The 25,960-nt window shown below is 41.7% G+C and overlaps 1 protein-coding gene across 1 annotated transcript in view; it reads left to right on the plus strand.

Annotated features, from left to right (window-relative positions):
• Positions 1 to 25,960, plus strand: part of SLC1A7 (solute carrier family 1 member 7) — an 87,075-nt gene that overhangs the window by 32,080 nt on the left and 29,035 nt on the right. Inside the window, exons 3-5 of the mRNA XM_034780274.1 lie at positions 5,689 to 5,904; positions 20,028 to 20,070; positions 22,140 to 22,359. Of these exons, the coding sequence (XP_034636165.1) occupies positions 5,689 to 5,904; positions 20,028 to 20,070; positions 22,140 to 22,359 (479 nt within the window). The remainder of the gene's footprint in view (positions 1 to 5,688; positions 5,905 to 20,027; positions 20,071 to 22,139; positions 22,360 to 25,960) is intronic.

The following is a 25,960-nucleotide window of genomic DNA, read 5'->3' on the forward strand; positions in this document are numbered from 1 at the left end:
CAGAGTCTCAATGTGAAGCATGCCATGCCTGGTCCCCACTGGATATGCAGATTGTGGGAGACAAGCCAGGGAATGCCGAGGATAACAGGGGAGTGAGGTGTTTGGATGAGACAGAGCTCTAGGACCTCCTGCTGACCCTGGAGCACAGTAACAAGGCTTTAGGCTATGCCATTTGATGAGTAACTGGGCCAGAGGAGAGGAGGGATCTGTCAACAGATTCCACCAAATAGGGAATGCTCATGCACTGAGTTGGAATATAGTGAACCTGGGCAAAGTCTAAGCCGATGAAATTGTCAGAGGCCACTGAGTCCACAAGCACCTTTAGGTCAGCCTCTGATATGGTGGAATGTTGTAGCCTGAGGGGTAGTTGGAGGGTGCTGGCATGGTGTCCATCAAAAGCCAGGGTGCTGGTAGACAAGAGGTGGAAGGTCCTGGAGGGGGGGAAAAACACAGGTTCAGCCCAGACCCCCCTGTTGGGGCTGAGGTCTGGAGGCTTTTTGGTTGACACACCGCTCAGTTCTTAGTGGGGCATCCCATAGCATAGTATCCAAATTCGCTACAATACAGCCCTGGGCCCGAAGCATAAAGCTAGCCCTTCTCTGTATCAGAGGCGAGATCGAAGCCGACTGATCTGCCCGGATCCCCGTGATGAGAATGTGGAAGAGAGTTGGGAACTTGAATCTCTCTCCAGGTGGTGTTCAGTCAGGTGTCCAGCACACAGCTTGACCCAGGTGTTCAGGTCAGGCGGCAGTTCTACCCATGCTAGCTCTTCCTTGATTTCCTCGCTTAACATGTCAGAAATGGTAGTACTGCATTAGTGTTTGCTGTCAGGTGCTGGAACTCTGCAGCAAACATGGTGATCAACCTGTTCCCCTAACGTGGTCCCCTAAGTGTGCTGTTGGCAGACAATGTGTGATTCACATCACCTAACACAATCACCATGGCTTAGATGAACTCTTCATAAAGAGGGCTAAAAATCTCCAGGCGGGGAGATGTCCAGGCCAGGGCCTCCCCAGGTAGCAAACAAATAATAAGTCCTACTTGAGTCTGATCAGTGGAGAATGACTGGGGCCAAAACATGAACAGGAGCCGGCACAAGTTCATGATGCCACAGAACTTGTTATGGTTCCTGTCAAACTTACCCAGCATTGGAATCTCTGTAGAAGCTGGGGCAGCAGATTTGGGCATAATTGCTTGAGCCTGTAGGGCTTCAGTTTGTATCAGCAAGGCCATAACCTGGGCCTGTAAGGTCTGCAGGATTCCCACAATGTCCAGCAGGGAGATGGCTGTCTCTGCAGAATCCAGCTGAAAGGCAGTCTGGCCCTTTACCTGCCCTTGTTCAATCTTTTGGGCTGCTTAAACTGTCGGCAACCGAGTCATAGGTGGTCTGGGCTACTAGCTGGAACAAGAGTCTGGCCTATCACTTAGAGATGAATCCAGATGGGGTGAATCCAGGAGAGAAGCCAAGGGCCATAGGCTTTTGGTCTCTGATGTCTGGCTAAGCCAAAAGATTAACTCAGGGGTCCCTAATGCGGTGCCTAAATGCCGCTGACAAGCAGCAATGTAAATCGGCATCGCCACGGAAATGCCGCCGCTTGTCGTCATCCAGAGGCGTCACCGCCGAAATGCCACCAAAAATCGGCGGCATTTCGGCGGCAACGCCTATTGACGTTGCCGCTTGTCGGTGGCATTTCGGTAGATGCTCGTCCACTGCCACGGTCCTCCGTGGCTCATTGTCTGGCACCCGCCAGACGAAAAAGGTTGGGGACCACTGGATTAACTGAAGTCACGGTTAAAAAGCACAGCGGGGGATCAGAGCCAGAGTCAAAAAAAGAAGCCTAAGCTGAAGGGTTAACCAGAGTCACCGTTAGAAGGTGGAGCTGAGGTCAGCTGAGAGTCAGAAAGATGCTGGGGGCTGGAGCAGGCAGGCGCAGGTTAATCAGGGCCAGCTGCACTCATTAGTTTGCCAGGAGATTGGCTCTGCTGCAGCCTAGGCCCCTGACAGTCCGGTGTAGTAGAATACAGTCCCTGCCCAGAAGAGCTTACAATCTAAATGGATAAGACACACACAGGGCAAGAGAGGAAACAGAAGCACAGAGAAGTGACTTGCCCAAGGTCACACAGTTGGTCAGTGGCAGAGCCAGGAATAGAACCAAAGTATTTTCATCTAGTGCTCTGTCCACACCAGAGAACACATCTTTCTAGTTACAGATCTGCTAGCCATGGGATCAGTGCCTCCCTCTACCTCTGTTTGTCCAATACCTAACATAAAGGACCCCTGAATCTGATTAAGGGCTTTGGGTGGCACTGTAATGTAAGTAACAATAATTAAAAATGGTGACTGGTGTGAAACTAGAGAACTGGTTGTATGTTACAGAGACATTTGAGTTTTTCCTTGTATTGATGTAGCTTGATAGGAGTCAGTACATTTATGTGTTAGATTCAAAAGGTGTTAACCTGTATTTAGGGCACAAAGGCAATTCCTCCATCTTCTCTAGACAGGGTGATCCTCCAAAAATGATTTGTTCATATTTTTGCAAATAAAGGCACACAGTTCAGTTCACTCAGGTTTGTAGGATCAAATTGTTCATGGGTATTCAGACAATGGCAGGGTATTTGTAAAAATGTTCACAATTCAAGAGGTCCATGAATTTTTAAATTATTTATTATTTAATTATTTGGAAATGATTTATTCATTAGTTTTGTTTCAGTAACTGCACAGAATCAATATCATGTGACTCAGCTGATTAATCATATAATGTGAATAACAAATGGAAAATAATCCAAGCAAACTCAGTGAATTCTTAAGAATAACAAATACATTTGAACAAAATCAGCAACAGTTTGCAAATGCTGTTAAACTGAAAAAGTTGCTACATTTGTAACCTGGCTTTAGAACAAATGTGCATCTTCTTGATCAAGCCATTTCAATCTTCTTCCAGGGGCCATATGACAATGAAAGGTCAAATTCTGCTCTCCGTTACACCTTAAAAAACAGTATAATTGTATGAATGTAATGGAGAGCAGAATTTGATTCTAGTAGTCTAATTAACATCAAAATTATTCTGCATAAAACAACCCAGTGAAAGTTAGATTACTTGCAATATTTAACTTCTCTTTTATAAAATAGTTTTTTTTGTTTGTTTTAGAACAATACTCGCCCTTCCTCCCCCCAATACTGCTCTGAACTGATAACAAAAGATGCCAGACTGGAGATTGGCAAAGCAGAAAAACAATGCATTTTCTTAATTAATCTACTGGATAGCAGGAACCTGAGCATTAAATCCCACCACTATTATTTCATTCAATCTAGTATTAAGGTTAAGCTGCAATTCCGCTCTAGACAACTTCACCAAACAGTGCAAGATGAAGGAGATCCTGTAAATATCAGGAGTTGTCTGCTAATAAATAGTATCAGAGGGGTAGCCATGTTAGTCTGAATCTGTAAAAAGCAACAGAGGGTCCTGTGGCACCTTTAAGACTAACAGAGGTATTGGGAGCATAAGCTTTCGTGGGTAAGAACCTCCCTTCTTCAGATGCAAGTGATCCTGCTAATAAATAGTTATTTGTGATGAAGGATTTGACAAGCAACTCTCCATAGTGATAACAGCTGCATGAAAGGGTCACACTAAAACTTGACAACATGTACTGCTCCTTTTATTTTATTTTTTTTACTGTGCTCTATATTTAAAATAAACTAGAAATTGTTTTAAAAATTAAACATTGAGCAAAGCCAAGTGAAACATTGGTGTTTCCAGGTTTATAAGTAGATCGTAACACAGTTTGGGATAACATAAATCTTCACGATCCTGGGCCTAGTTCAAAGCAGTGCTGAACAAATTTAGGGCTACATGGTGGCCTGTCTTATGTGCCTGTGCAGGGAAATTAGGGAGCAGTAAAGCACTACAAAGGCAGCTGTGTGATGTTTGAGGGCTTGAAGAGCCTCTGCTCCCCCCTCCCACATAGGTGGATGGGCAGGGTGGGTATGGGCTTCACTCCCCAATGTGCGGGACAGTGCAGCTACACAACGTCACTGTAGCAAGCAGAGGGCTGGTACAATGTGTGACCCCATCACTAGAGCAGGAGGAAACTGGGAAGCAGGAGTCACAATCTGCTTCCTGGTCTACTCTTGGGGAAGCACAACAACACACTGCCCCGACACAGGGCTCGTGGCAAAGCCCTCTTGAATCTTTACGCTTTTATGTAAAAACCAGACACAATCACATGCCTAGGTTGCACATTTGGTTACGGCAGTTGCTTCTGCAATTTGTCATTGCACCCACAAATAGCCTGTTAAACAGATAACTGACCTTTTTTAATGTAACTATCCAATTTGCCCGTGCAAGAAGAGTAAATTCATGTACAAGTTAGGTGCCAATTGCACACAATTTTTCCATGGGCAATTTTGAAAATCGGACCCTTGACATTCATAGAGCAGTCAATATGTACTTATTTTACTTGTGCCAAAATATACATGGAGCTTTGAGGCTGAGAATAAGGGGATACATTACTGGAATGGCTAAACAGAATATCTCCTGTTAGTTTATTTTTTCACTAATAAAGTAACAAACTGCTGTGGTCAGTTTATTCACTCAGCAACAGTAATTTAACCACATATTAGTAATAACCATAAGTTAAGCATTCTGAGTACTAACCATAAGTTAATAGTCTCTGTATCTATCATCGGTACTTATGACGTCCATTACCATAGCAGCTAAGTGACTCACACTCGTTCATTGATTTAAAGGTGGAAACACCCAAATGTGAATGCACAGTGTCAGTTACAGCTTATAGGAAAGAAGAGCAGCAAAACAGTAGAACAATGTAGTACTAGTCAAAAGGGCCAAGGGGAATGAGAATGGATTTTTACAAACATATCAAGGGGAAAAAACTAATAGGAAGAAGAAAGCATGTCTGTTTATAATATGAGGCAAGGGATGAAATTCATAGTGACCCAGGAACAGCCAAGGGGGTTGGACAGCGAGCCCACCCTGCATTCACCCCGCAGCAGCTCCTGTCCCACAGGGCTGGCCTGGCTCCCTGGTCCAGCCCATTGGCTCTCATGTGCCAGCAAGGTCATCCCCACTATGATGCACCAGCCCACTCCTTTCCTGGCCCTGACCCCATTGGATCGCCTGCCCCAAACTGGGCTGTGGTGAGCCAAAAGGTGGTTGGGCAACAACCCAGGTGGCAGCCTCAGCTCTGCAGCCTATGGCCAGGGTTAGGGTCAATATTTCAATGAAGATGGGTATGTCTGCATAAATTAGTGGTCTTGGTAGTCAAAGAAGTCATAGGTATCCATCAATCTAGCCACTCACCCCCAGCAATGATTTGATTTCTCCGTGAGGGGAACCATATGTAACCCACATTAGCACAGTGTGGCTGTCTCCTGCTAGTTGCTAGACCATGCATGGAGTTTTGTGAAACTGCTACTTCTTTCAAGCTACTAGGATCTGTTTTTATTAGCTTGGACAGTAGAGGCACATGCTTTTAGATCCAGAGGTCCCAGGTTCAGTCACCTCTGGGGACTGAATCTAGGACATTTGGATCTAAAAGCATCATTAAATAGGCACTCAGGTGGACACAGATAAATTAGAATAATTAAGAAATGAGGTTTTACATTGTACTAATTATATGCAAAAGATACTATATGTTTTGTGTGTTTTTTTGTGTTTGTTTTTTCTACAGCTTAATGTCTGGACTAGCAGCCTTGGATGCTAAGACTTCCAGTCGATTAGGCATCATAACCGTCACTTACTATCTATGGACAACATTTGTGGCTGTGATTGTGGGAATAATTATGGTCTCCATTATCCATCCTGGTGGAGCAGCCCAGAAGGAGAGCACTGAAGAGAGTGGAAAGCCAATTATGAGCTCTGCAGATGCATTGCTAGACTTAATTCGGTAACTACATTCATTTTTACTGCTTTTTGAAGGTAACACATTGCATGTTACATAACAACATAAGGAGCCATGACCTTAAGGATATATTTTGAAATCAGTCATGATCCTTTTGAGAATATGGCAGAAACTAGATCTAAAAACAATACCCCAAAATAAGATTATAAAGGTAAATAGGGAGCTCCTATTTACCCTTTCTCATACTAGACCAAGGAGACACCCAATCAAATGGAAAGGCAAACAATATTAAACTGAAAAAAAAGGAAATATTTTTACAGAATTCATAATTAACTCGTGGAATTTATTGGCACAATATGTTACTGAGGCCAAGAGTTTAGTAGGATTCAAAAAGGATTAAAAAAATTTATTGTTTTATTGGTCTTTACCTCACTTAATATAAACATCTACTGGATAGTGGACAGTAGTTAGTTTCATGGTTTAGGGCAGAAGCAGGCCTCAGCCTAATTTGCTCAGGTTCAAGGCAACTTTAACTTACACCTTTTCTACTCTGAGCACAGGACTGTAAGTGCCATTGGTACTAATTTGGGGTCATTGCTCCTTGGAGAACTCTGGATACCAGCTGGATGACTCAGTGACTAATGTAATATCATATATGACTCATTTGTGATATAGAGGTCACACTGATGTCTTATTGACAAGTAGACAAACCCTGTCTCACAGCTTGCAGGGGTCATGGGTCTGCTGCCCAAATTCCCCCAGATCCTGCTCCCAACCTCACATGCAGTAGAAAGACACAAATCCCACCGCATCTGAGTCTGGTTTACTTGTAAACTGAACACAATGATGCCATATTTTTTTCAGGGAAGAATCAAACTCTGAATATTCAAATAGTCAAAGCCTGAAGTCTGCACACAAGCATTCAAGATTTATTCACACAAGAGCTTGGAGAAAGTGAAATTTAAAATTGTACTGGCAAGTGTCTACACCAGAATACAGTATATTTTTCCTGGAATGAGACATGGCTTGACCCAAAAGGAGGACAGGGTTCTCAAATCCCTTCACAAAATCCATGGCACAAGGCAATTAAGCTAGCCAGATGAACCTGTCCACATCATTTGTTTCTTGGATTGCACTCACACAGACGCTCAATTATTTTATGGAAATGTGATGAGATGTAATTGAGTTTAACCTCTGCATCCAGCCAATAACAGAACTGTCTTTTTAAAAGTCTATTTATTATTCCAAATGCTCTACTTTATGTGCATCCACCACAAATAAAATCCCACTTATTAAAAGAAAGACTGTTAATAAAACAACTGCTGGAAGTGGGTTTCCTGTTTGCTACATACTATGGGTGAAATCCTGGCCCTATTAAAGTCAATATCAAAACTCCTAAATATCTGTTAGGAAGTCTGGATTAAATGTAACAGTGTATCTGCTGGTTTGAGCTAGAAGAGTTGATCCTGTAGCTGAATGCTAAATCGCTTCCAATCACAGCTGGAGACAGTCTTTAAATCATACAGGAAGCACCTGGCATCCTGTGAATAAAGAATACTAATGAACAAGAGAAATGTTACATAACTAAGGTTTTGGATAGGACTTGCTATGTATTTTAAATACGTTTTAAAAGTGCTCTTGAAAGGTGCCATGTTGATTGCTTTGGGATCTGAAGTCACAGAGACCATCAACTCATTTCATAAACTGTAAGTCACCAAACAGATGTCCATCTGGCAATGTCTTTTTTTCTCCTTTCTTGATAACTATAGAAAACATCACCATCCTGCCTGTCACTCAAACCTATAACCTGGTCATCACCTCTCTAGGTCCCCACATCCAATCTAAGTCTAAATCTTGCTGTTTCTTTCTACATAACATCTCTAAGATACGGTCTTTCCTATCCATCCACACAGCTAACTCTCATCCAGGCTCTCATCTTCTTGCCTCCTGACTATGGCAATATTCTTTTCTCTGGCCCTGACAAATGCAGTCTTTACTCACATCCATTCAGAATGCTGCGGCAAAGATCATTTCCCTAGCCTATCGCTTTGTCCACATCCCCCCATCTTTGCATCCCTCCACTGGCTCACCTTTCTCTATAGTACCAAACATAAGCTACTTCTCTTCACTTTATCATCCCTCATCCACTATCGAGAGGTCAGCTCGCACCTCCAATCATCCATGACGCCAGCCTTCATCGCACACCTTTACATTTTCAAACAAGCACCTTCGTGATGTCTCTCAAACTGTCCGTCATGGTTGGGAGGAGCTCCCCGTAAACATCTGCAAAGCTACCTCATTATCCTCCTTCAAATCTCTCCTTTGCCATGATGACTACAAAAAACATGACAAGGGTTGGGCCACTGGTGTGCTGAGATTACACTGCCTATTATGCTGACCAGTATTGTCTCACTGTTTTCTTGTACTCTTCTATTGGTCTGTCTGTATCCATCTGTTGTATCTTGTCTTATACTTAGATTGTAAGCTCTTTGGGGCAGGACTGTTTTGTTCTATTTGTAGAGCGCCTCACACAATGGGGTGCTGGTCCATGAATAGGGCTCCTAGGTGTTACAGTAATACATTTAATAAATACTACTACTAATAAATAATTATAATTTGAGCCAGTGGCCTAGAGGAGAAAAGCTCGTGATGCTATTACGTGTTTCCTGAGACAACTAGTTCATGCAAAGCTGGTTCTATACTAAATCATTTTTCTGGATCTTTGAATTTCAAGTATTAGAAATCTGAAATGTAGCCATCACAGCCTTGAAGGATATCAGTGAACCAAAAACAAAACACAAGATGTAAATAAGAAGGAAATGTAAAATCTATATCTAGAATGTAAGCTTGTTAGAGCAGGAGATTATATTCATACCTGACCATAAATTACCTACAAATTATAAAAACCAAGAGCTAATGAGAATAAAAATGGTAATCTAATCATGTGAATTTAAAAGTTTTAGAATTATTGGATGGAGATTGCAGAATTGTTCCCAACTAGTTTCATGACTTTCTTCTTGTCTTACACTACATTGTAACTATATATATATATAAGATCTCTAAACGTTATCAGAACAATAGAATTGTTTTTTGGTAAGTGCAGCAAACTGGGTTCTATTAAAGTGTTTCTATCTAATAGGCTTAGCAGGCTCAGATATCATCTCTACAACCGCTCAGTAAAAACAAAACTTGGCTTTGTCCTTAATGAAAGTTCATATCTTCCTTTTACTACCTCTAGAGATTGGATTTGTTCAGTTGTATCCTCTGCCAATGAAATCCTACCTCTGTCATACTTCATCACTTTATTAGCTTAGTAAAGAAAGAACATCAAACGTATTAAATAAACATTCAGAAGAGTAATGAGGTAAGAGAGTTAGAAGCTGTCAAGGTCCTTTAGCATCAGTTACAAGGCATAAAGCTTTCTGATGGCCAGGTCTAAATATATCATGATTTATATGCTTTAAAAGAGCATGCTGTGTGACTCCTACGTAAGAAGAATGTGACAGGTAAAAAGGTCTGAGTTCAATGGCTGTAGTGATTTTCTGATCTTTTGCCTTCCTGTTTGAATTGTATGAATGGTGGCACACAAGGTGAAGTTGGGAGAGAGGTGTAGAGTCCAGGGAGTTTTTGCAATTAAGACTGAAGAAATGATGTGGAACATGTCCTGAGGCAATATAGCCACTGTCATTTCTTGGAATTTCCTATGCCACAGGAATCTGGAAACGTTCACAGAAAGAGCAAAAGTAATAGAAGAGATACAGATCAACCAGACTTGAACATGAGATCCTGAGATCCACCGCTCCTTCCATTTTAAAAGACGGGGAAGGGATGGGAAAAAAATCCCTGGATCTGAAATAGTAGCTATGGTTTTTCTTACAGATCCAAAAACGGAAGATGCCTATTTTCTGAGTTGGATGTAGCACAAAGTGGTAAAAGTCTCACAAGAACTGTTGTTCTCATGGGATTTTAAGATAACTCACAAGATATTGGTACCTAAACCCTACTGCTGCTTTGGCCTTAAACCTGCTTTCTTAACCCTCACTTAAACCTAACCTAGATCCTACCTCAAAAACTGCTGTGTGTAGCCATCAAGAAAAGACCCCTGGGGCAATCTAGTCCATCCTCATGCCAATGCAGGCACTCTCCCTGGTACAGCTCACCCTCTTTCTTTTCCAATGTACAGTTGCTGGGGGCCAACTAAAACATGTGATTCATGAGACAAATGCAAGTCTGTAACTATACGGGAGATGCTTAGCAAGGCTGGTATTTTAGGTCAGGTCTGCGCTACAGACTTTTGTCGGTTTGGGTGTAATAAGGTGTAATTTGTGACAGATGTAGCAGTGCCAGCAAAAGCTCCTAATATAGCCATTGTTATACTAGCAAAACCTGTGCTTTTACTGGTACAGCTTATTTTACTCGGGAGGCTAGAATAAGCTATCAAGGCAGAAGACCAGTTTTACCAATGTAAGCTGTTTCCACACTAGGAATGCTTTGTCGGTATAGTACCCCGGTATAGCTATGCTGATAAAGCACTCCTGCTGTAGACCTGGTCTCAGTCTCTTTTGATGTAATTTATTTCAAGTTTCAGACGTGTACATATTAACACCCTATTGTCTTTAATGTTTCTAATGCAAACTCTGAAAGGCATCTGGGAGTGTTTTCTTTCTTTCATATTTAGACTGTAAGCTCTTTGGGGCAGGGACTGTCTTTATATACTGTCTAGCTAGGGGACTTATATGGCCCCATTACAATAGTATCCGAGCAGCTCAGTCTTTAATAGATGTATTCTCACAACACTCATGTAAGGTAGGGAAGTACTATTAGCCCCATTTTACAGGTAGAGAAATATGGCAGAGAGAGACAAAATGACTTGCCAAAGGTCATACGGAAAGTCTGTGGAAGAGAAAGGAATATTCTCTGTTTGTATAGTGCCCAGTACAATTGGGTCCAGGACTGGGCCTCCTAACACTAGCACAATACTAAGAATGAATAATAAGCAAGGCTCTTTGGCTTGGTCTTTCAATATTAGTTACAACAAATGATTTTTTGGGATGAAATTTGCTAGGCCCCCCGGGAAATATGAATGGAAAATTATCAGCCATTTTTGTGTTACGCAAGAGCAGGGTGAGAAAATATCCACTTTTTAAAAATTCAGATTTTGAGTGTCTTTCCACTTAGATAACTCAAAAATGGGCCAGATTTTCAGTAATTACTTCTGTGTACAAATCAGGTGGTTTAAATGTGATCTTTGCTAATTGCAGCTAGTTGGCAAATATAAATGAATTACAGGTATACTTATTTGTACTCGCAAAATTGGAAGTCAGATAGAAGCCTATTTAAAGGTGAGCTGCCATGACAAGAAAGAAAAGTATTGTCCTCTTAGTTGCTGTATGATGCTAAAGAAGACTTCCAAAGAGCTTTTGTTTCTTAATTAGTTAATTTTTGTCTAAACTTTTTGTCCCCTGCTTCTTTTTTAAGATTTGAAATCTCAGGTCTTGACTTGCCTTTTCTTGCTAGAGGAGTGGAGAACTAGAGAGAAAGTGACATCACATGTGTCTGAAACCAGGGCTGCAGTTTTCTCAAGAGATAGGAGACAGTTTAGTCAAACTGTTTAAAGCTCTGTGTTTTTGTTTGTCTTTATAAAAGCCGTATTAACTCAAACTTCTGGCAAATGGTTGAGATAAAAGACCTATAAAAATCCCATCTCCATCAGCTGAGGACTGGAAAAACTGAGATGAAGGATGGCTCAGAGAATAGGATGATAATCTGGTGCTTGTGAAACCCAAGTTCAACTCCCTGTTCACCCACTGATCTACTGTGTGACCTTAGGCAAGTCATTTAGTTTCTCTGTGACTCAGTTCCCCATCTGTAAAATCAGGATAATACATCCCTACCTCTCAGGGGTTTTGTGAGGCTCTATAATTAAAAAGACGGTGAGGCACTTAAATATTACAATCATAGAGGCCATATAACTACATAAAATATCTAAAATAAGATTGATATCATCATAATTGGCTGACATTTGAGCTCGCATTCTAACTCCCAGCCCTACAGCAAAAATGGGTAGGTCAAGACTTGAAATTCCTGATCTAAAGTACCAAACACCTACAAGAAAAAAATTGGGTAAGCAGGAGGATTTAGAATTTATGAGGCTACCTTTATGCATCACAAAAGGAGTAATACATGGAAATGTTTCCCCCCTTTTGCAGGTCACCTTTATAAATCAGGCCCTTAAAGTTTGAGGTTGGCATGGTGCACTATTGTGAGGAGGACAGCGATCTTTTCTTGAGTTTTGAAGTGTGTGGTTTTGAGACAGTACCTTTCAGAATGTTCTAAGTGCTTTTTTAAAAAGACAAAGATCATTGCTTTCCTTAAAGAAATAAGTATGTGTAATCCACTGTTGGGTGTTTTACTTGTTCCTCTCAGTGCATCATTCCAGATAGGTGTGTGTTTGTCTGGCTGTGCACACATTCAAAGCCAATGTAAAGCTGAACCAGTTAAGCAATACTCTGCATACTGTGGCCAGCCCTCCCTCCACTATAACGTTTCTGCGATCAATAATTGTGTACAATACACGTCTATCAATACATCTGTCCAACAACCGGTATACAGAGCCCAATCATTTAAATATTAGGACCATATATTCACTAGACAAGCTGCATAAAAAATTTGCAACAAATTTGGGGATGTACACTCAAATGCAAAATATCAACATCAAGCCCAGTGTTTAAACAAGCAGTTAGTATTCATGCCTCATCCTGTTGTCATAATCATGTTCTTTCACTTATGAGATTAAATCATGTTGCCATTGAAATCATGGGATCTTTGCCATACCTCAGGGGGAACAAGATTTGTCCCATAATCTTAAAAAAAACTTGAAATGATTTAGAGTCCTAAACATCTTAATAGGCTGCCTCCCAGTTTTGCATGTAAGGCTGAGTATGTCTGCAAATCTCTGCATGTGCCCTATCCATTAGCTGATTGCAAATGCAGGATTTGCATGCATTTTTATTCCAGGTCAAGTCTAAATAGACATCATGCCATTGTGATGTAATCTGGCTCAAAAACACCAAATAAAACAACTCAATACACTGAGGGTCAATTCTGATTGACCTACACTGATGGGCGATTTCACTGAAGTCACTGTGGTTTGCCTGGGAGGGTAAGTTAGTGCAGGCTTTATCCCCAGATGTTCATGAATGCTGCTAATTTAACAGGAATTAGAAGCAGACAATTGGAAACAGGGTACATATACAACCAAGCTTGAGGTGTAGTTTCCAACTTGGGTAGACGTATGCATGCCAGCTTTGGTTCATTTAGAACACTAAAAACAGAAATGTAGCAGTGGCAGCACAAACAACGGGACAGGCTAGCTGCCCTGAATACTATCCCACCCGGGATCCTAGATATCTACCAGGGATGCTAGCCCAAACAAGTAACTGGAAATTACACCTCCAGCTCAAGTGTAGGCATATCCTCAATCAAATTGGCCAGGTTTACTCAAGAGAGATTATTTACGCAATTAGTTTTGAAGAGGATATAAATAATTTAGGGTGGGATCTATTGCCTTCACTGGGAGCAAAGCTAGGCCAGCCCTGAGGTCTTTTGAAAAGCTTACCTTTATTTCCAAGCTAGACACTTATAGATTCTACTGAAATTGTGTTTCTTCAAATGAGGCAAGAGAGAGCTTTATTTCTTAATATTTACTGTAGTTTGGAGAAAGCTTCGGCTGTGTAGAACCCGGAAATCACACTTGAATCTGTTTACAGTGGGAGCTGAACAGTATACTAATAAAAGTTGGCATCTACAGATTTTTTAGAGCCTATTAAAATACCAAAGGGATTAAGCTATGATTGAGCTTTTTTATACCATGACCTACTATAATGAGTCACCGGCATGGAAATCGATGTATATCTTTAATAGAAATACCTGTTAACTCTATCTCATCGCAAACTACCATATGTCATTCATTTCAGACCCACTTTAGCTCTATCCCACCCACCCAAACCTGGTATTAACTCCTTTTTTAGGATTATAAATGACTTGACTCCTTATTTATGTTCACTCTTATGCCACTCAGGCTGTGAATATGCCCTGTGCTCAAACTAGTCTGCTAACTGCACAAGGGCTTGTCACCCTCACTGCCCCCCCCCCCCCATGGTTGACTCCCACCTAAGGGGAAAGAAAACTCCAGGATGGATAATCAAAGAGGTTTCTCTTGCAGAGTTTCCTCCTCATTATTCTGTCAGGGGGATGTGACTTACCCATCTCTCCTGAAGAAGAAGCAGGGGGGCTGTCTCCAAAAACCAGCAGGTCCCAGGGGATTCACAGAAGCCAGGCCTTTCTGAACAGAGCCCTTGTGCCTATGCAGTGTCTCTCCACTCTTTGAGAGCACAGTGCCTGAAGGAGCCGTGCAGGCAGGACATCCCCTACAGCCATAGACTGGGTAAGTTAATGGTGACTATATGCTGCAGGTAGTAGGTGTGCCTCCCCCATGCCTTGCAGCCTGAATTTCACAGGGCCTCTACAGAGAGGGAACAGTGCTGTGAAGGTGTCACTGCCAGGCTGTTCCCCATCTCCTGCTCACCAGGATCTCAGCCTCTTTATTTGTGGAGATGAGAAAAGTGCCTAGAGCTGAAGCTGCAGCAGGGCAGGCTGGTGGAGTTACAGCCCCCAAACTGGAATAAAGCATTCCTTCTCTTAAAACAGGTGCAAACATTGTCTGGTGTAAAGGAACTTGTTTACTAAATAGCCTTGTCACGCCAGGACCCTGATGAAAATGAGCTGTGTCTTTCATGAAGCTACTCCAGTGAGTCAGCATTTAGCTCAGTCTATCATCCCACTCAACTAGCACCTGTATGGATTTTCCTGGATAAGCATTTTTTGTGGGGAGGGGGGAAATTGCTTTCTCTCAAAAATGCTTTTCTGTCAGAAAGCCATCAGACTGTCATCTTCCTTACCTGAGCCTAGTCTTCTCTGAGAGTAACAGGATGACAAAGTTCACTTCTCACTGGTTCCAGAATAGTGTGCAACAGTTTCACCCTAATGAAGGGGAAAAGGGTTGTGTTTCAGGGCAGAGCATTTCCATGGATGTGCGTACTGCTCTGATCTGGGAAGAGGCAGGCAAAGCACAATTGGATCCATTAGGCTGAGCCCCGATTAGTGATTTTTATATTCTATTAGTGTCTTTTATCACAGTAATGAGGATTTTAATACCTCATAAATTCTGAAAAGCCTGTGGTCCTTTTTGCTGAAGGTGTGAGTGTGGGGGAGGGTGATATTATCTAATAGGATTAGACAATAGAGATGATCACTGATGCGCAACTATCATCCTCCCATGGGCACTGAAATGACTGATTTATTTTATCATGGTGGGCCAAATTCTGCCCTCACTTTCATTAATATAAATCTAGACTAAATCCACTGACACCAGTGGAGTTATTTGGATTTACAGTGATACAACCGAGCACAGGATTTGGCCCATTCTGAGGAAATTACAGTATAATCAGAAGTCAGTGGAGTTATTTCAAATGTTCACCAGAGGAACAGAGAGCAGAATTTGGCCCATTCAGTCTGGGAGCGCAATGTCGTAAAATCTCATTCCATGGGCAAGTTAGTGATAGGTAAGGGAGGTGCCATTTGATTTGTAAAAATCTACAGAATTTCATTGGTGTCTCTCTCTGTGGGATAGCCGGGGGGACTCGCTGCCCCCATCAGCTGCCACCTGCACGTCCTCCATTGGTGGAAATTTTGACAATATAGCGTCATTGGAAATGGGTCGAATTGGGTGTCATTCAAAAGCCCTTTCTCCCACAAATACAATGGTACCAAACATGACACACCTAGAAAAATTATGTAAATTATTTCCATCAAGAATCATACCACTGAGTTTATAGATAAGGTTACTTATAAAAAAAAAAAACTTAATCCCACATCACTTTAAGGTTCTGGTATTATTATTTTTATGCCCACCTGTGGGCCATGAAGGCCAAGAGTTATGCTGGAAACTTAAGAAATAATTTAAGCATCTAGTTCTATTTATTTAATAAACTTGGCAACATTTCTGGTCGGAGACAGCAATGAGTCGCTCAGAGTGATTAACTGTTACTTGGTAAGCACTGACAAGGTATTTGATTCTACATGGAATATTGAAAGACACAGTCCCTGCCTTGAGGAGGCTACAGTCTGATGCCCCAATCCTACATTAAGATCCACATGGCAGATTGTTATGCCTGTGCAGAGTTATCATTGAAGTCAATGAGTCTTTGCGGGGGTGCAAGACTCCTTGGATCAGACTGCAGTATTGGAACCATAAAGACAGGCAAAGCACACATTGAGAGACTGAGAGGTTGGGATATCGTATAAGTTTAAATTTTGTAATATGCTGAGTTAAATAAAAGAGCTGGGGCTCTGAGCTATACTAAACCCTCTGCAGCAGTAAACTTTCCTTAAAGGGGAATTTCGGTTCAGCCAGGAGTGGCAGGCAGCCTGCCCTCTGAGGAAGCCATGTGGCAAGGGATGCTCATGCCTTCTGCAGATATCACAGGCAGTTCTTGGGACACTCACAGATGTAGAAGATTGAAGCCTCTGGAAGTTCCATGGTAAAAAAAAAATTCAAACCCTACTTCCCCAATTAAAAGATTCCAAGGAGACCTAAGAAGCAGAAACTTGCAGAGTTTCCTGCCCCCATTTGAGAAATCTCAATGTACAGTAATAGAATGTGTCCCTAAAGCAGGAGTTTGTCTGGAGTTTCTCCGGAGATCTGATCCAGCCAACAAACTCCCATTCATCTTCCCTGACCATACGTCATGGTGATATACTCCTTAGCATTATTCCGTATTAGTCCAGGAGATGTACCTTTTGTGAGTTGTACTTTTGATTTTTTTTAATTAAGAAAGCTGAACTTTTGGCTAATAGTGGATTTTCCCAAGCCAAGTAAAGCAGCTTAAAAAAAAAAAAAAAAAAGCCAAAGCTTTGGCAAACACATTCAGGTCAACTCCCTTGCACTAGATCATTTGGGTGGCTTTAACAAGGCTGGTCTCAAAGAATGCTCAGAACGGATGACAATATATTATATAATATTGGAAGAATTCCAGACTACAGTATTATGAGGACCAGTTGTAATTCCTGCAGGATAAAGAATTATTAAAAAATAAAATGCTTTAATCCTCCATGAATTTGGCTAACATTTAATCTAGCTACTAAACATGGTATTTCCTTTCTCCAGCAGTCTCAATTTGATTTTAATACTATTAATTAGGGCTGCAGTATTGGGCAGGAGACAGAAAGCACTACCAATTCAATTCACATTACTGTCTGAAAGCTACAGCCTGTATGTTTGGTTCATATTCAAAGAAGGATAAAAACCCTCAAGGAGAATCTATCCTTGCAGATTAATTCTCCATCACACAGCACGTTATAATTTAATCACAGTGAGACTACTTTGCACTTATACAGCACCTTTTATCAGATCATCTCAAATTGCAAAACAAACATTAATTAAGAGAGGGTGTCCTTAACAATGTTAGGGCAGAATCCTTCACTGGGGGGAGGGGAGGGATTTATATGGTGGCGGTGAGTTCTTTTAAGTGCTTCCCTCTCCCCACCACCCCCACACCAGTTTTTCCCAGATCCAGCTTCCAGCAGCTACTCTTCAAGTAATTTCTGATCTCAGCCAGGCCCTTGGAGAGCTGGGATAAGGAGCTGTTACAAACTGATGTAAAGGTGACGTACAGCTGGGTGTTGTCTGTATATTGCACAGTTTGGGGCCCATACTGGATATTTGCCCACAGAGACTCACAAGTATTTATGGGGGTTAGATGTGACTAGAGAACTAAATGCTAAATCTCAGTATTTAGGCTTTTGTGTTACCATCACTGGAGGTGAAAACTCACAGAAGACAGACAGAACAGTGTTTACAATCACAGGCATTGCTTACAATAGACTACTGTCTGTTATAAACAGTGACTGAGTCAATAAGGAATTGACTTAAGTTAAACCAATATAAAGCACTCAAACTGAAATTAAAGTGTCCCTCATCTGTAAAACAGTGAAAGTCTGAAGCCTGGAAGCTGTTTTTCCTACACTAATGCGATACAGAATGTTCTTATTGCAACCCGACCAAATAGCAGGCATACCTTATTGCACAGGGCCCTCAATTCAGGAAAACACCCCTATTCAGGACAGCAGTTAAATATGCACATGCATGAGTACTCTCCTGAGCAAGGATGGACAGTACACATGTGCTTAAGTGCTGTCCTGACTTGGGGCCTGAGTTGGACTTTCAACAGAGAAGTCCTTTGTTTAGTGAGCATTACAGCCACATATTTTCAAACTGAACATGAAGGCATAAGATTATGCTAGAGTACTGCTCATTTTAGGCTTATAAGTTTCAGGATGAAAAGAAATCCATTTAAAAAATAATCTTGCCACATTTTAAAATTCCTGGGAATTTTTTTGTTCCCCAGTATTATAGAAAGTTCTTGATTTTTGTGGTCCTTTTGCCCAGCAACAGAATTCTCACTGGAGCCTGGAGCGGGCATTCTTTCCCTCTTTCCTTAAAACTAGAAGTCTTTCTAAAAGATATTGTCTAGCTCAAACAGAGGATATAGACTCAGTGCAGAAATTAGTGAGTAAGAGTCTATGACCCACATTACCTGGGAAGTCAGAGCAATAATAAAAATGGTCCCTTCGAGCCTTAAAAATCGATGAATCTCATTCTGAGGCCATAAGCATGAGGTCTCTGTTTTGCTCACGCTCTCTCAGCAGTGGTGGAGGGTGAAATGCCCAATTAGCATTTTTCCAAAAGACACTGATTTTCTGCCCCAGAAAAGCCTCATAAACATTAAAATAGTGACCATTTTTAAGAAATTGTGCAGCTCTGGTCTAGAGTCTTTTAATCAGGAATCAGATCCTCCTTTTGAAAAGCAGTCTGTTCTTGGTAAAGGGAACAGACGTCAGAGCCTGCCCCACTTATAATTATAATGGGATTGACAGAAGCGTGGCAGAAAGTATTATTATTATTAACTATTATTAATCATTATTATATGTATTATAGTAGTGCCTCGAAGCCCAGAAGTAGATTGAGGGCCCCACTGTGCTGGGTGGTGTCCTGAAAATCTTACAATCTAAAAAGACATAACAGGAGTGGGAGGAAGGAAATATTATTATTATATTATTAAATATAAGTCACCAGTGTAACATGGTTGCAAAAAAAAGTAAACATCATTCTGGGATGTATTAGCAGGAGTGTTGTAAGCAAGAAGTAATTCTTCCATTCTACTCCATGTTGATTAGGTCTGAACTGAAGTATTGTGTCCAGTTCTGGGTGCCACATTTCAGGAAAGATGGGGACAAATTGCAGACAATCCAGAGAAGAGCAACAAAAATGATTAAAGGTCTAGAAAACGACCTATGAGGGAAGAGTGAAAAAATTGGGTTTCTTTAGTCTGGAGAAGAGAAGACTGAGAAGGGACACGATCATTCAAGTACATAAAAGATTGTTACAAGGAGGAGGGAGAAAAATTGATCTCCTTAACCTCTGAGGATAGGACAAGAAGCAATGGGCTTAAATTGCAGCAAGGACAGTTTAGGTTGGACATTAGAAAAAGCTTCCTAATTGTCAGGGTGGTTAAGCACTGGAATAAATTGCCTAAGGAGGTTGTGGAATTTCCATCATTGGAGATTTTTAAGAGCAGGTTAGACAAACACCTGTCAGGGATGGTCTAGATAATACTTAGTCCTGCCATGAGTGCAGGGGACTGGACTAGATGACCTCTCAAGGTCCCTTCTATGATTCTATGATTATTCCCATCTAGCAGATGGGGAACTGAACCAGAAAGAGTCTGAGTGAATTGCCGCAGGTAATACAAGAAGTCTGTGGCGGAGTCAAGAACTGAATCCAGATCTCCTGAATCCCACACCAAGTGTTCAGAATTGTGTCCTTAAACCTCTACTTTAAACTTGGTGGACTTGGTTCTCCACTGTTATGCCTTTTGTAGCCATTTACACCCATGCAGAGCGAGTAGGAAATGCTATGAGATCATAGCGTTTTTTCTACCCTCTGGGCACTCACTTTGCACAGGTGATTACACAAGGGGAACACTGAGGACCCATAAGGGTAACTAAATAGCCCCTTGACAATGATTCTTTTATCTATTTCTTTCCAGGAACATGTTCCCAGCCAACCTTGTTGAGGCCACATTCAAACAGGTGAGTGTCTGCACTGATGCTACAGAGAAGCCATCTTCAGGTAATTCATGCAGTGACAATTTTTAAGCAAAATTTGAGATTTGGTACTGTATATTGGTTCATATAGGCTCAGTACCTACAGTGGCATCTGATGCAAATCCCTTTGAAGTCAATGAGAGTTTTTCCACTGACTTCAGTGGCTTTGTGTTAGGCCCATAATTAGTAATCACTTTGCTATACAGGAGTGTAATCAGAATCATTCAGCTATTTTAATAATCACTTGTTTTTAGGTCAGAGGAGAAAGAAGCTGGAATAGTTACCTATTTTGCCAGTGAATGGGAATTGGAGTGGGAGTCAGGCATGGGTTTGTTTTGTTGCCAGTTATTTGGCAATGATTCCTTCATGTTTTTAATTTTTTTAAATACTTCCATACAGTATGTTGATGGGCACAATATAAATCAGACAGCGCTTGATCCTGAGAGATGCTGTACCTTCAATAGCTGTTGCAAGAGCCCTGCACTTCTCAGGTTCAGGCCTTAAATAACTAATATCCAACAAGCGCTGCCTATGATCTATGGACAGGCCTAGACTGAAATATCAATGTATGTAAATCACAATAATGGAGCTTGGAGCAGTCACAAGTGCCTTGGCGAAGTCCACGATTTAGGCTCCTATGTGATTTACGGTAACATTTTTTAAAGTGCCTATGTTCGTGAGTTGTGTCTTTAATTCAGAAAGTAGTGTCATACCATCCTATAAATCAGAGCTGCTCTTCCTGTTTTGATATTTAGTCATTTTGGTGAGGAAGAGTTTTAAATAGTTTGTTTTAGCCCTTTCCACCCATTTTGCTTGATTTCACCGCAATTTCCTAATTCTGTGGAACGTGGATTTTTGATTATCCTTAGTCCCCTGTGAAAATGATTTGAGCTCTGCCCAATAAATTGGATGTAAGAATATGGAAGGCAGGGAGAGAGAGTGTGAGAATACACAAGATAATTTCTTATTTGCTCCTTAATTAGAGGCATTGGCCCAGACCCCAAGTTCTGGCTGAGGAGTGCTCACTGCACCTCAGGAAGTGGGGTGCACAGGCACCTCTAAGTCACCTTTACACCTCCCAGAACCAAGGGATGACAAGGCCCTCATCAGGAATCATCAGCGCATAGGGACCCCCCAGCTATGCCCCCTTTTCTTGAACACACCAGGGACCAGGAAGGGAAGTGGTGTAGGTGCCGTGATGGCAGCTCTGTGCTACCAGACAACAGACATTTGCTAAGATACTAATTTAACATTGGCTCTTAAGCCACAAACATATCAATCAGAAGACCTGTGCCATTTTCTAGGAGCTCTTTGAGAGGGCAGCAAACATGACTTCTGAAACTGAACACTGTTGTTGCTGATCCTGGCCCTCATTGAATGGCATTAGGGAAGGGCAGAGAACTTTACATAAGTAAATCATATGGCAATAGAATCACTTTTCCCACCACTGAAATGCAGTCATCTGGCAGGTGGAAGGTATTTAAGAACACACAGCAACATTACACAAAAGGAAGTGAAGAAGGATGCTGAATCCAGTTAAAGCAATGTGGGAATTTATTTAGGCAGAACCTAATTACCCAAACTGGAGTTTGGGCAGGACACCTTATTTAAAAGCTTTGAGCAGGTTAAGTAAGAGGAATGGTTGGGCTTAATGCCCTTTCAAATGGGATATATTGCATGGAATCCTTACCTTTGGTGGGACAAAGGAAAAGCCACTGATTAGCATTTGAGGGAGTTATTCCTAGTTACAGATGAGAAGAGTGAATATAGAGGAATGCCAAATGTAGCCCTAGCAGGGTCCAGAATGTCTGCTGCCTAAAGTTCTGCTTGGGAGAGTTCCATATTTTGTTTTTGTTTTTTTACAGAAAAAAAGGATCAGAGTTGTTTTTCCAGTAGCTTGGGAGGAGGGGAAGCGGTTTCTTCCACACATGCCCCTTCCTTCTTTAATAGACATTCTCCTTTCACAAGACACTTTGGAGCCCATTAAAGCAATCTGAGGACTCATTAACCCTTTAGTCCCTGATGACCCACCATAATATTCTGTGTTCTTTCAGTATCGCACCAAGAGCATTCCTATAATCAAATCCAACAAGGCAGCTTCTGAAAGCACCACTCGTCGGATCATAATATATGGGGTCCAGGATGAGAATGGATCCAATGTCCAGAATTTTGCCCTGGATATTACTCCCCCTCCAGAAGTGATTTACAAATCTGAGCCAGGCACCAGCGATGGCATGAACGTGCTGGGGATTGTGATATTCTCTGCCACCATGGGTATGTTTTAAACAGGTTGGAGCAGGTCATGTTTGAATTGATCTGTGTATTGTTGTTTTGGGGGTTGGGTTTTTATTTCGGGGAATCAGGGGTGGGAGGAGAGTTCTTGTTTAGTATTCCTGATTATAATTATTTCCCACCTACCCGTCTCTAAACGTAAAGTCAGAAAAAGCATGTCCTAGTAATGTACTCCAATCCTTAAGGGATGAATCTTGTTCATAATTCTTGATGTCATTTTCTTTTCATGCTCCTGATTGTTTCTATGCATGCTGCTTTCCCCACCCCCTTTCCTTTTAATTTCACTAAGTCTTTGCTTGGTTATTGTGTGCTTGCATTTGTAAGCTACTGAACTTTACTTAGGTGCCTTTTGCATATAGAGGGCAGTGAGGAACAACAGAAATGTTTACTGTGTAGTTTTCACGTCTAACATTTGTACTTTGGGCTAAGTAGCCCTGTGGTTAGAGCTACGTACTGTTAAGCAGTGTACCATAGTGAACCTTACCCCAGCTCTGATAGGTCTGTACCTACGAGAGCTAGTAGTGCTCGGCATGAGTCACTTCCTCCTGAGTAAGACAGACAGACAAGGCATTTAGTGCTTGGACTAAGAACAGAGGGAGGATAACAAGGGGACTCCTTCTGTTGCCTTGGAGTGCCACCACCTACCAGAATGAATCGACATTTGTCCCAGTGCTGCATACTACGGCTGTTCAGAGCTTCACGGATAGAACTCAGACCCCACCTATTTTAAAAGCACATGCATCTACCACTTGAGACAATGGAAGATTAGCAGTATAGGGGCTGACACACAGCTGAGCAGTTCTGATTCTGTCCAGAAGGGGGCAGTGGTATTTCTAATCCACTATCCTGTCTCTAACCATGGCTGGAACCAGAAGCTTTAGAGGAAGGTGAAGAAACCTTTCAATAGGCAGTAACAGGATAATTGTGCACAGGGAAAGTTTCTTCTTAACTCCCTTTAGTTAGAGGTTGACTTATGCCTTGAAACATGAGGGTTTATATCCCTTCCCAGACTATTGGTTTTATCATTAGTAAAATAAATCTGGATGTATTTGTTATCAATAAAAATGTCCAATTTTTTAAATTCTGTTAAATGCTTGCCTCAGTGATATCTTGAGGCATTGAGTTCCACAGGATAATTATGCATTGTGTGAAAAAATATTTCCTTTTATTAGTTTTAAATTTGCAGTTTTTTGCTTTCATTGAATGTCCCCTGGTACAGTTTTATTTGTACCATAGTTCAATGATAGTAGTTATGTATTATCTAGGAGGCTTATCGTAATGGACTTTGAGAGCTCTTACCCATTTAGAATGTTCAGTTTTACCGGCCCGAAGAACTCAGTAGAACTCTTTATGTTATCTAACTGCAGTAGGTTTATCTATCTATTTATTTATTGAAATAGTTTCTAACGTGCCCATCGTCCTTCTGATAATTGTAAAGTGATGATTTTCACATAGAGATGCTGATAAAAAGAATCCCTTTATCTGTGTTTACGAAGCTGTGCTTGGAAGGGAATCTGTGCAGCAGATGTGGTTCCAAAAGTACCTTTGATTTTTCTTATTTTCTGCATGGTTTGCATTAGCAAAAAGGGTCAAAATTCCAGTCTGTCAGTAGCACATTTTTCTCTCCCTTTTGTTTCCACAAGATGTGTAGTTCCACCTGCATCCTTGTTGGAAACTTGAGATCCCCTAATTTTCAACGATTTAATACTCAACCCTCAAAGCGCCATGTCACTGCCACCAACTGTCCAGCCAAGAATTACTAGACAGGAGTCTCTTCGCTTCTAGTGTTCATTAGATTAAAGGGGTTGCATATGCCATTGAGCCATGCAAACCATTCCTCTACTCCCCAGAGCTGAGCATGCTACCTCAGCAGTGCTTCCAACTTCTGCTGACTCAGGGATCAAGAGGTCAGGAGCTGCACAGCCACTAGACCACTGGGCTAACCTATAACCCATGTTAGCTGTCAACAGTTTTTAGATATACACACTTACATCGTGCCATATGCCAGTTGATCAATTGGACCAAGGTAGAGGATGGTTGGTGGTTATGTCAAATTCTCCTGGCATAGTAACAGCACCAGAGGGAACTCAGCCGTGTATACCCATTTATTTCATGACTGTAATTTTATACTTAAGACTCTGGAGACGAGCACATGTTGTGACAGTCCTGAAGCCGGGGAAGGACCCAATGGAGCTGAAGAACTTCAGGCCTATGTCACAACTATGTCATTTCTACAAACTGCAAGAGCGTCTCATCCTAAACCACCTATCACCATTCATTGAAAAGCACGAGCAAGGTGGATTCCGCCAGGCAAGTCATGCACTGGTCAAGTGTTGAATATCATTCAGTACATCAAAGATGGCTTTGAAAAGGGTACGGTAACCGGCACAGTGTTTGTCGACCTATCAGCAGCATATAATAATAATTAATAGAGATATCCCATTTCCTAGAACTGGAAGGGACCTTGAAAGGTCATTGAGTCCAGCCCCCTGCCTTCACTAGCAGGACCAAGTACTGATTTTGCCCCAGATCCTTAAGTGACCCCCTCAAGGATTGAACTCACAACCCTGGGTTTAGCAGGCTAATGCTCAAACCACTGAGCTATCCCTCCCCCCACTATGACACAGTGAATCACTGAAGGTGCCTCACCAAAGTATACAACATGATGAAAGATCACCGCCTCATACCACTGATACAGCCTCTACCAGAGCACTGACGTTTTACATTGTACTGTGCGGGAAGGAGAAAAAATGGCGGCAACAGAAAAATGGCCTACCAAAAGGGAGTGTACTCTCGCCAATACATTTCAGCATCTACACGAATGATCAACCAATCCATCTCAGCACAAGTTTTATCTATTCTATCGACCCATGTATCACTGCCCAAGCCAAGGGTCTTGCCCAAATAGAAACTACACTAACATCGGCACTGTCTGGGCTCTCAGTCTGTTACCCCAAGAACCAATTCTATGCTAACCCAGCCAAAATGCAAGAGCATCTCTTCCAACTTTGGAATCATGAGGCCGATAAACAATGTAACATCATCTGGAATGGGGCATCACTTGTCCACTGCTGGAATCCTATCTACCTTGGGGTGACACTAGATCTCACTCTCTCCTTCAAGGCGCACATGGAGAAGAAAAAAGGCAAAGTTAGCACCCAGAACAACATACTCAGGAAGCTTGCAAATTCAAAAGGGCGAACCAGCCCAGCAGTACTAAGAGCCACTGCACTTGCATTTTGCTATTCTACAGCCAAATATGCATGTCAGGTGTGGGAAAGATCAGCTCATGCCAAGGAGCTGGACCCTGTGCTTATTGACAGCTGCTGCTACATCACAGGATGTCTAAAACCAACAAGCGTGAACAGCCATTATGTGCTTATTGGAATTGCTCCACCAGATATCAGGAGAGCGGTCACAAGCAAACTGGAATGATTACAACAGGTGGAAGATACCAGACATCTTCTACACAGTCACACCAAGGCAGTTAGCCACCTGAAATTGTGGGAAAGCTTCCTAGATGCAACAGAACTGCTTCAAAATTCACCAACGGCTATATGGCTGGAAATGTAGCGCACGCCAT

This window comes from Trachemys scripta, chromosome 8, assembly GCF_013100865.1.
Source record: "Trachemys scripta elegans isolate TJP31775 chromosome 8, CAS_Tse_1.0, whole genome shotgun sequence".
Classification (NCBI taxonomy): Eukaryota; Metazoa; Chordata; order Testudines; family Emydidae; genus Trachemys; species Trachemys scripta.